Source organism: Ctenopharyngodon idella, chromosome 11, assembly GCF_019924925.1.
Source record: "Ctenopharyngodon idella isolate HZGC_01 chromosome 11, HZGC01, whole genome shotgun sequence".
In the NCBI taxonomy this organism is placed as follows: domain Eukaryota; kingdom Metazoa; phylum Chordata; class Actinopteri; order Cypriniformes; family Xenocyprididae; genus Ctenopharyngodon; species Ctenopharyngodon idella.
Window position 1 is genome coordinate 14,799,135 of NC_067230.1, and position 11,432 is coordinate 14,810,566.

General features: G+C 36.3%; 1 protein-coding gene and 1 long non-coding RNA gene across 2 annotated transcripts; both read left to right on the forward strand.

Moving 5' to 3' along the window:
• The first annotated feature begins 1,894 nt into the window (after positions 1-1,894).
• LOC127522936 (uncharacterized) lies at positions 1,895-6,542 on the forward strand. Its single transcript, XR_007932778.1, has 4 exons — positions 1,895-2,156; positions 2,234-2,487; positions 4,136-6,220; positions 6,394-6,542. It is a non-coding gene; the product is annotated as an uncharacterized LOC127522936 (long non-coding RNA).
• A 1,726-nt stretch (positions 6,543-8,268) lies between these two features.
• On the forward strand, positions 8,269-10,782 carry LOC127522935 (C-C motif chemokine 21-like). The gene is made up of 4 exons (XM_051913304.1): positions 8,269-8,502; positions 8,640-8,729; positions 9,071-9,191; positions 9,365-10,782. The coding sequence occupies exons 2-4, from the start codon at positions 8,645-8,647 to the stop codon at positions 9,465-9,467; spliced, it is 309 nt and encodes a 102-aa protein (XP_051769264.1). The 5' UTR covers positions 8,269-8,502; positions 8,640-8,644; the 3' UTR covers positions 9,468-10,782.
• Positions 10,783-11,432: the final 650 nt, after the last annotated feature.

Consider the following 11,432-nt stretch of genomic DNA (forward strand, 5'->3'; position numbering starts at 1 on the left):
AAAATTTTCTTTTAGCCAAACCCATTTCAAACAAGGTTATCTTATATTATTGTTACCTTATAGATAATACCTTATAATGCCTCAAGATGTCTCTTAACCTTTAAGACCTGAAGGCTTTTTTAGAGGTTTTTTTCTGAGCGACATACACAAAAGTAAAGACTCATAACTCCAAAACTGTAGCAAGGAGAGTCAAAAAAATAGGTATCATTTGATAGAACACTTTTTAATTTTTTAGAAAATATAAATTACATTACATTTGTACATTTTCATGCTGAAAAACTGCTGATAAAAGACAAAAATATATTTTTTTTTATAATTTTTCATTTTTTTTATTTGACATTTTTTATGGAATAACTCAGGAAGGCAATAGGATCAGAGAAAATTTTCTGTTGTTGTTGATGATGCTCTCCTACATGTGAGCTGCATCTGCATGGTTCAAATTTTGTGGTGATAGCATAAAGTATAGTTGAATAAAGTGTTATTCATTTTTTCGCAGCTAGATGGCGCCCACGGGCGGTAAACTCTGGTTTAGAGGCACTTCTCGGCACTTGTTAGGAGTTTTTCAAAATGGTTAGATGCATTAAAAAGCTAAATTTCTAAGCTTTAAGATGATACCTATTTTGTGTTATTCCACGTTGGAAAACGAACATGGATGGTTCCGGGAACATTGGATACACACTGCGTCCCGGAAAGATGAGAGACATGTTTTTAGCCTATGTTAAATCATTCCGTGAGTAATATCTTGCGATCAACGCAATATATTATGTTGATTTGTAAATAATGATGTGCATTTTCTATGATCTGTGCATTTTTCATGAAGTTATGAGCACGTGAAATCTACATATTTGTATTCAGTTAGCGGCTGGCCGGCCATCGGTCCCTTTCTCTGTATCAGATTTAACTTTGTTTGTTGTCGTTTACGTTAACTCACCGCAGCTGCATCTTCTAAATAATGCCGCGAGTGGGGGCTTGAGGAAGTGACGTCGCTTGCGTCTGCGCAGTGCGACCTGATGCAGACACAGGAAACAGAAATACTGCAAAATAATAATAATAACGCGACTAAACGAGACGAAATAATGTTATAACATTTCGTCTCGTCTCGTTTTGGTCAACGAAAATGAAGAGACATTTTAGCATAGTTTTTATTTTGTAAACCACATTTAGTCTCGTTTTTATTCGTCAACAATATTGCATTATACATTTAATTATAGCAAAGACTATAGAATAACACAAGACATGTCACTCGTATTGTTTTGAATGGGAGAAAGTGTAACGCTCAATATGGCGGAATAAGTCCCGCCTTCAAAATAAGAGCCAATCGCCGACCTGTAAAGTCATCGCGTCACTGCAGCGGCCGTTAGAAGCACCGGTTTCTATAGAAACAGTCAGACGCGCGCCTCCGAAATGAGGCACAAGAGACGCGCATTTAGGTCTGCGCATGCGCATTAGCTTGATCCAGCCTAAATACTGTTTTTTTGTCATGATTTGAGCGTTTGGAAAAAAAAAATTATGAGACAGTTGTTGTCAGATTTCATTGGTGATTTCAAATATGAAATTTAATCGAAAGCTTGGCAAACAGCTTTGGAGAATTTGATGTTTCCCCATTCAAAGAGATAGGAGCTGCATGATGCCCAGGATGCACGAGAGGCGTTTCAAAGATGGCCGCCGAGTGAAATGACTTGTCTTAAAGGGACTTTGATTATAGTCATCGTCACATGACCAGCATTTACGTGACGTTTTTGTCACGTGATAAAGGTTCGTTGAAGGCGATATTTAGTCATAATTTTCCTTGACGAAAGCAACACTATTGTCAACCATTTGTAAAGTTAAAATATATGCATGTACAATGTAAAATATTTACTAAATCACCGTATATATTTATTGGACTGTGGTTGGCTTTTTTCCTCAGTGTGATTCTAGAGGTGTCTTGGGCTGGGAGGCAGTTGATGCCTTGGCAGCCTGCCTGGTTGGCCTTAACTGAACAATCACTGCCTTGTTCACAAGATGAGGCCAACATAGCTGTACATGGCTCTGCATGCCATGGACAAGGTGCCATCAAAATATAGCCAGAGGGTAAAGAAGAAGACTTTGCCAGAACCATAGAGAGCATCCAGGAAGCGGAGTGGCTCTGCTCCAGGACAGCAGGCAGCAGAGAGGTAATTTGACTATTTGGATCTTTACTAGTTTATAACCCACTATACAGTCCAGATTATATCATCCTTCTTTTCCATAGACTGTTCATGACTCATGGGCAGGTGGCTCAGGACCCTGAAGTCCACAGGGTCTGTGAATGTGTTTGCTTACGGCTTTTTAAAGAGATTAAGCACGGAACAGGCCCAAGGACACAAGAGGAAAAACTCTGCCAATCCCACAATCTATTGTGATGGTATACAGCCACTTAAAACAGCTGCTGGAGGACAGCAGAGCAGTTCTAGGACAGACGAACCTGGTTCTGGTCCCGATAAACACCACTACTGTCTCCTCGTGGTGAGTCTTCTTTTGTACAATCACAGTAGTATATCAAGATTGTACTTATAAAACCTTCCTGTACATGTTTCTTTTAAAAAATTATACTAAGTAAAGACAATGGGCTTTAGTTTTCTAGTTTAGTTTATTTAACCTTTATTTAACCAGGCAAGTCATTACAGTTTTTCTGAATTGCTAAAACACATTTCTTGAAACCATCACTCATTTTCCCAAAACATTAAACACAAATCCAAATCTTCAAACTAAATTCACAAAACCTCTGACTCAAACAATTGCTTCAAAACCCTTTCACCTGTACTCAAGATCATTGTCACGGCCAGCTCGTTCTTGACCGCCACATAAAGAGGATCACACAAACAAATGAGTTCTTTAAATTGCCATGTTGTTTATTACAAAATAATCTGTTCCAAACAAAATAGCACAATGTCTAGGGAATAAAATAAAAATAAATAAGAATCCAATGGGTAAGAAAGGTTGGGAAGAACAAAATGAAAACAAGTTGGAGCAAATGACTTCTCTGGAGAAACACGTTCTACCAGAGGAAGTACAGTTGAGTAGATCAGCCAGATATTCATACTCTCCACCCATAAATTATCCAATTTGACATTTACGTCACATCCAGGCGCCACACTGCCACCACCAGGTGACGAAGGAAAAGACAGGGTCGTAACAATCATTCATTAGACACTACATCAACAAAATGGAGAACACAACATCCAGAGCATGTAGTTACAGAAAAAAAGTATATTGTATCACAGTAAACAAATGTGCAATTACATAACAGTATAGTAATCACAACTAAGTAAGGTGAATATATTGTATACTGTATGAACTGCAAGTATAGTATTATATTGAATATTATATAGTATTGAATGCCTGTATATTCAGCACTTGCATGCTGTAAAAATACAGTAGTCTAAATGCAAAAGCTTTAAAGGTCAAGAAAACTCTATATGAAAAGCATGTTACAGTAAAAAAACCTGCAACTGCAAAACCAAAGTCAGTGAGAGATTCATTCTGCTTCAGCATCACGTCTTCATGTTGGATCCAGCCTGAGTCAAGTCACCTTTATTTCTATTGCACTTTATTACAATACAGATTTCACAGCAGCTTTACAGTGATAACAGGTACCTGATGATCAGTAATACAAAGAGAGTTCATTTCGGCTGTACAGCATCTCTAAAAGAAAATAGTGTCATTGTTCAGCTGAAGTCAGTTCAGTGTCGATTCACTTCCGTTGTAAAGATCATCAATTATTATTATTTCCATCTATTGTTGGTATCATCATTCAAGACCTGTGCCACCTGTGCACTCTGAACTGGCTTGTATTTCATACAGTTGGTTTGATCACATCATTAGAAACAAGTGTGAACAATTTTGAGTCGTTGTGTAAAGGATGACAACTGTGTTGTAGTTGTGCTTAACTTTTGGTGCTTTTACCATTTTGCAACACAAGTGCATCACAGTGCGAAATGTGTTTTACTGAGTGTTGTAATAAAAGCACTCGCTAGGTATTTTTTAAATGCACATACTGAAATATTTGTCTCAAATTTCAATAATTTCTGTAGCACATTCCAATAATTTAGGGCAGTAAATTCAAAACCAATTTTAAATTGCTAACTTAAGATGAACAATGTTTCTCTTGCAGGCTACAGAAAGGTGTGGACAGAGACATGCTGCTGCAGGGTACTGCACTGCCTAAACAATTATATTTGGCAAAGGAGTCACTTCCTGCTGCTCCTGCACAGCATGGGCATGAGGCCATGGTATTTGAGGAGCCAGAAAATCAGGAGGCAGAGGCCTTCATTCGCAAGCACATCTCCAACTACCCACCCCTCCTCCTGGATCTTACTCGGGATTTCCCATATACCCACCAACACCACACTTTGCATTCCCCCCTCTTGGGTCCTACCCACCCTTTCCCAGCTACCCACCAGGTCTACCAGTGCCTCAGTCTACCCAGTTTATGCCCTCTCCCCAGTTCCAGCCGCCTGATAACCTGCCACCACAAACTTTCCCTCTACTCAGCCCAGGCAGCGCACCTGGAGAAGGCAGAAAGCTGCCCAAGAGGATGAGGAACGAGTGGCTAGGGGTGAACCACCATGGAAACGCCTAGCAAAGGATATATATCACTATATCTGCAAACACTGCGGGCTGTCAAAAAACAAGACAACTGGCCACACTCAGCTGAAGGGCCGGTGGTATTGTCCAGCCTCAGGCCTCTCTGTTGCACAGTGGAAAGGGAATGTACAGGGAGCTCTTTGATTTGTTTAATTGGTGTATATAGTAGTTATGTATATAGTTAGGTTTTTATATAGTAGTTTTTTTTATAGTTGTATATACTTCAGTTTTTAATTGTGTTTGCTGTGCTGTGTGTTGTGCTGTGAACATTTTGTTTTTAGTTGCTGTGTTTGTATAAAAAAAAAAAAGACACAACTTGTGGTGTAATAGTAACACATCCAACCTTTGGGTGGAAGATTCCAGGTGCAAGTCCAGGCAAGAGTGTGTGGTGTGTTTGTCAGATCAGTATTTTAGTTTTTTAAAAGTTTTTATTATAAATTGTATAGTCAAAAATCATTTAAACCCTTTACTTAAATCCTTTGTGTTCATGAGTGCTCGACTTTTTTTCTTTCCTTAAGTAAAAATCAAATACTATCAAAAACAATTAGATGAAACTGAACACCTACACAAGCATTAGTCTTTCAATTCATTACCATCTATTCAAAGGGGAAAACTTCTGAATAATTTTGTACTGTAACATAAACATGGTTCATGTAACAAACTGCAGTGAAATATAAACAATAGAGAGTGTTTTTCTTGTTTTGTTAAGAAACTTTACAAAAGAAAACGTATAATGCTACCTGATGTTAGTGTTTTTAGGTCTGTGTTTTATGATTGACAAGCTGCGTTTGCTGAGTGAAAACCTTTGCTAGTGTTTTGGAAGAATGAGTTGATTTGAGACATGAATGAAGTGTTTTGTTAGATTCAGTGCATTTTGAATGTGAAATGAACTGCTGTGCCCAGATGAAAGTTGGTTAGGAGAACTGTGTGAAGAGTTTTGAAAAAGTGACTTAAGTATTGAGAAATGTGTCCTTGCGATTGTAAAAAAAAACTGTAAAGGTACTTAATCTGTAAAGGTAAAGGTAATTCAAGGATGAGATTCTGGTCAAATGTCTGTTTAGTTGTTTATTATAATGGAATTCCACCAAAAGCAGCAGAAGTGAGCTGTCGGCACATTATGAATTGTTGTCTACTGGCAAAAACCTGCACAATATCACTGGCTGTTATGTGCCTGTCACTAAACCAGTTACAGCTCCCTTAAGATCGGTCAGGATCAGGTCAGGTCAGGGCCAAGATTCAGCAAGATAGTGAATGGTCATCAGAGATGAGACACTCATAAGGGAGGAAGAGATTATGGGGCGGTTTCCCGGACATATAAAATATATATATATATATAAAATAATTTTGTACGTTTATGTGCATTTTATATATACAAATAACTGATCAGATTCTAAAACATTTCAGCATAATTATTTTTGTTATACAAGAGTTTAACAGGAAATAAAAAAAAGATAAATGAAGAAAAAGTGATGGTGTGTTTTGGCATAAATACACTGAAAAAAAAGATAGATAGATAGATAGATTCTTTATTTATTTAGATTCTTTTTTTTTCTCAGGTTTTCCCTTTGAAAACTGCTGTTTGAAGTACATTGTGCAACATTCCTGCTATTGTGTGAGTATGCTTTATTAATCAAGCACATAAAACACAATCGCTTGGAAAGCTTGAATTCATGGTTCCAGTAACACTGGGTGGTCTTATGCAGCAATTACACAGCAGTTTAACAGCCACGGTTGCAGATATATGTATGTCTTTTTCTCATTTTTCATTTTCTGGTCTCCAAACAGTTTCAAGCTGAAGAAGCAAAGGACGCTCTGTGCTGATCCGAAACAATCCTGGGTGCAAGAACTCATGCAGAAAATAGACAAGAAAAACACAGGCACTAAGTAGTGTACGAGTTTCAGAGACAGATTTGATCACGCCACTGCAGACGAAACTTGTGTTTTTAACCCAAAAATGTTTATATGACCAACACACTAAAATAACAATATGCAGTTTATAACACCATCACTCCTGCTGATTCATATATTTTCTACATCAGACTATGAATTGCTATCTTCATGCCGAGGTTCATAATGAACTCTATTGGTTTGCTTCTGTTCATTGTATTAGAACAATATGAATGTATGAATGTTTGCTCTTGTTTCCATGCTCCACAATGAATCTTTTTACATTTTATGTATATATTTTTGCCCTTTTTTGATGTTTTAGTCGAATATACATGTAACCTGTGAACTGCATAGCCTGCATTTAAGTGTGTGTGTGTGTGTGTGTGTGTGTGTGTTCTTGTATACATGGTTTATGAGGACACAAATGTGTCCATGTAAACCAAATGGCTTAGAAACATACTAAACAGTGTTTTTTTTTTTTTAATTAAAATGCAAACAGTTTTCTGTGATGGGTAGGTTGAGGTTTTGATTTAACACCATTGTTTCTGGTTCAAATGTGGTTGCTTCATGTTAAATTGACCTGAAATGGTTACTAGAACTCACTTGATGTTTTCATTTTGAAATAACATGTTTCAGTCAAATAACCCAATCAAACAGGACTTTCACTTCCCATCATGCTTTGCTCCAGGCTGAAGTGGGAGAGTAAATGTTGAAAAAGTGTTATTTTATGCATTTTTTAGAAAGATGAGAATATGGAGAGACTTTTTACTGTTTAATGTTCTATTATGTAAAAGTTTTTGTTATGTTAATGTTTTTTGGAGATTATTGTTGTGGTGAAGTGTTGAGCTTGTGCTTGGGTTGAGGACCTGCTAACAAGATTTGCTTTTTTTTTTTTTTTTAAATAATGATGCAACCACTATGCCGTGCTTAGTGTGCTTTGAATCAAACCAGTATCATTCCTAGACTGCCAACACCGATTATCACATGTGTAAATAGTTATGTTTAGTTTGTTGCTAAAGGACAAAACAAAAGCATTGTTTTCAGCAAAAGCACATTAAACCATAGGGTTATTAGAATTCATCTATTTAAATAGAATTCATTACAAACAAATTTCCAGGCATTACTTTTTTTTTCCACAGCTGATGTATTTTGCTTGCTTTGAAAGAACTGTCTCTTGTTTAGTAAAGTTTTTATATTGGAGTCTTTTCTGCTGCCATTGTTTTCCTTGTATTTGCTTCTGAGTTCCATGCAATTTTAAGCTTTTCTTGGTTCATTCCATGTTTTACAAGCAACCTCTCTCATGCTAATTCAGATTAGCACAGTTGGTTTTAAATTAATCTAGTTTATTTTAATTCAGGACTCCATAGTCCAGGTTTTAGTAATCTGTACTTAATCTGTATTTCAGAAAGCCATTTTTTTAAGCCGCGATTAACTACTCTAGATTAAGGCCTATCCTGACTTCATTTAAACCCTGTCCGGGAAACCGCCCTTATGTGACATAAATTCACAACATGCACCGCTGGACATTTTCAAAAGCATGATCAATTTAGGGGAATCTTGTTGCACAATATTGCATTTAATTTGCTTTTTTTCTGTTTATTGGCACACAGACCATAAAAAGTTGTAACGCAGATGTTTAAGGTGGCAGGGGCGAGGAATGGGGGCTGTAAAAAAAAACTCCAGACTCCCAGCGGTTCCATCTCTCACGCTAAAACATCTCACTATGACCAAATATAGAGGTCTGAGATATTAGAGATCCTGTTTATGTTTTTAGTGCGGGAACTCTCAAGTCAACTGTGATTTGTCAAAACAACACTAAAAATCAATCGAAAGGATCCACTTTATTAACAGCGTCTAATGCAGCAGAAAGTAAAATATATTCAAAATGTGATGGGGCGTGGCAAAGTATCAGGTTTTGTTGCTATAAAAAGTGTTAACTAAACAGAGGAGGAGACATAAGCAGCTTTAGCCGTGAAGAAAAACAGCATTCTTCCAAGAACCTTTGAGGTAAAGATGAGACATGCGGTCTAGCTATTATTCAGCACATTTGAGCCACATGTTATTTATTATATATATTGGCTAGTGGATGCAAATAATGAAATGAAACCTGCTCATGCTAAACATTTCCTTGTCTTTTCTTGCAGCTTATATGGAAACACAGCATTCAGCCATGAAGTTTCAAATTCTGGTTTTGATCCTGCTGTTGGCTTGCATGTATCCCAGTGTCGCACAAGGTAAGAATTGGCTAACTAAGTCAGATCACTTCCAATATGCAATGATAATTTGATATTAAGTAATATATATATATATATATATATATATATATATATATATAATTTTGTATGTTTATGTGCATTTTATATACAAATAACTGATCAGATTCTAAAACAAGGATGGTGAAAAAGTGATGGTGTGCTTTGGCATAAATACACTGAAAAGATAGATAGATAGATAGATAGATAGATAGATAGATAGATAGATAGATAGAAAGATAGATAGATAGATAGATAGATAGATAGATAGATAGATAGATTCTTTGTTTCTTTAGATTCTTTATAGATTCTTTTATTCTCAGGTTCTCCCTATGAAAACTGCTGTTTGAAGTACATTGTAGGAGTGAGGAAGAACATGAGAAGAAATATTGTGAGTTATAGAGTGCAGGAAACAGATGGAGGGTGCAACATTCCTGCTATTGTGTGAGTATGCTTTATTAATCAAGCACATAAAACACAATCGCTTGGAAAGCTTGAATTCATGGTTCCAGTAACACTGGGTGGTCTTATGCAGCAATTACACAGCAGTTTAACAGCCACGGTTGCAGATATATGTATGTCTTTTTCTCATTTTTCATTTTCTGGTCTCCAAACAGTTTCAAGCTGAAGAAGCAAAGGACGCTCTGTGCTGATCCGAAACAATCCTGGGTGCAAGAACTCATGCAGAAAATAGACAAGAAAAACACAGGCACTAAGTAGTGTACGAGTTTCAGAGACAGATTTGATCACGCCACTGCAGACAAACCCAAAAATGTTTATATGACCAACACACTAAAATAACAATATGCAGTTTATAACACCATCACTCCTGCTGATTCATATATTTTCTACATCAGACTATGAATTGCTATCTTCATGCCGAGGTTCATAATGAACTGTATTGGTTTGCTTCTGTTCATTGTATTAGAACAATATGAATGTATGAACTATGAATGTTTGCTCTTGTTTCCATGCTCCACAATGAGTCTTTTTACACTTTATGTATATATTTTTGCCCTTTTTTGATGTTTTAGTCGAATATACATGTAACCTGTGAACTGCAGAGCCTGCATTTAAGTGTGTGTGTGTGTGTGTGTGTGTGAGTTCTTGTATACATGGTTTATGAGGACACAAATGTGTATAATGACATGGGTATTACAATGTAAACATGGTTTATGAGGACACTTCCTGTGTCCATGTAAACCAAATGGCTTAGAAACATACTAAACAGCGTTTGTTTTGTTTTTTGTTTTTTTGAAATTCAAAAAAATGCAAACAGTTTTCTGTGATGGGTAGGTTTAGGGGTAGGGGTAGTGCAGGGGGATAGAATATACAGTTTATACAGTATAAAAACTATTACATCAGGGGCGTTTCCTCCGAGGAGGCAGTGCCTCCTCAAAAAAAAAAAAAAAAAAAAAAAAAAAAAAAAAAATAGGATGAGAAAATAATCCATATTACATATAAAACAACACAAATATTACAAATTATGACATTAAAAAGAGCGCAAGTCACTCGTATTTCTTAAGGAACGCTGCCCAACAGCGACACCCGCAGGTAAAGTTACAGCAGGAGTCGTGCCTCCCTTTGCTCTCATAGAAATCCATCAGACCCCCGGCGTGCGGTGGGTTTTGTTGGGGGGTAATTGAGAATGAATGGGGGAAAGTCACGTGAGAGGAGGCAACGTCTCCATCGCGCTATGATTGGATGTAATTGGTTATGATTGGATATGATTGGTTTGTGCGATAAATCCCACCTCTTGTTTACGTGCACGTTCCGCGCGTCAGTTTGAATGAACAAATGATGGCGTCAATGGGAAGACTAATTGAAAAGTAAGTAAACAGATCACCCAGTTAGATATCACCGCTTTATGTCACGTCAAAATCAAACTTGAAATGGACTGAAAACACGATGACTGCGGGGTTTTTTAGTGCAATAAGCTTGGTGAAATTAAAAATACAATTCGTGTTTACGGAGCATGACTGATGAATTAAAAAGTAAAACATCAATACACAAATAAAATATATTGTTTAAATTATTATTGCCTTTAGTTATTATTTTGGAATGAATGTAGAAATGCTTAAAACACTAACTTGATGAGATTGACTTGGTTTTGATAAATAGAACATTTATTACAATACATTGTTAATGTAAAATTACAAAATAGGATTGTATTTGGTTTCTTTTTTGATGTAATGTAAAGTAATGTTGATTTAACAAGAAGATGTGTCAACGTTAAGAGTAATGCACATGAATTTACATTGATTCATAAATAAATAAAAAATTTGCCTCCTCATTTCAGAACACCACTGCACGCCACTGCATTACATCTATGGAGAGTCCCTGTAACCACATATACAAGTGTGTGTGTGTGTGTGTGTGTGTGTGTGTGTGTGTGTGTTTGAGTTGGTAAGAGGGCAGTATACATTTAATGCATTAAGTATATAATAAAGTGTTGCAATTGTACATTTAAATAAATTGTCATGTGTTTTTCTTTTGTGTGCTATTTCTATGACAATACTCTAGCATATATTATTATTATTATTGCTGTATTTTATTAGGTTATTTTGAACAACCAAAAATTGAGACACTGCTTTATTAATTCTTTAAATTAAATATTAATTGCTTAATGAGAAAAGCTTTGTTATAAAATAAGTCTGCCTTTCAGGGCCTTTCTAAGCAAATACA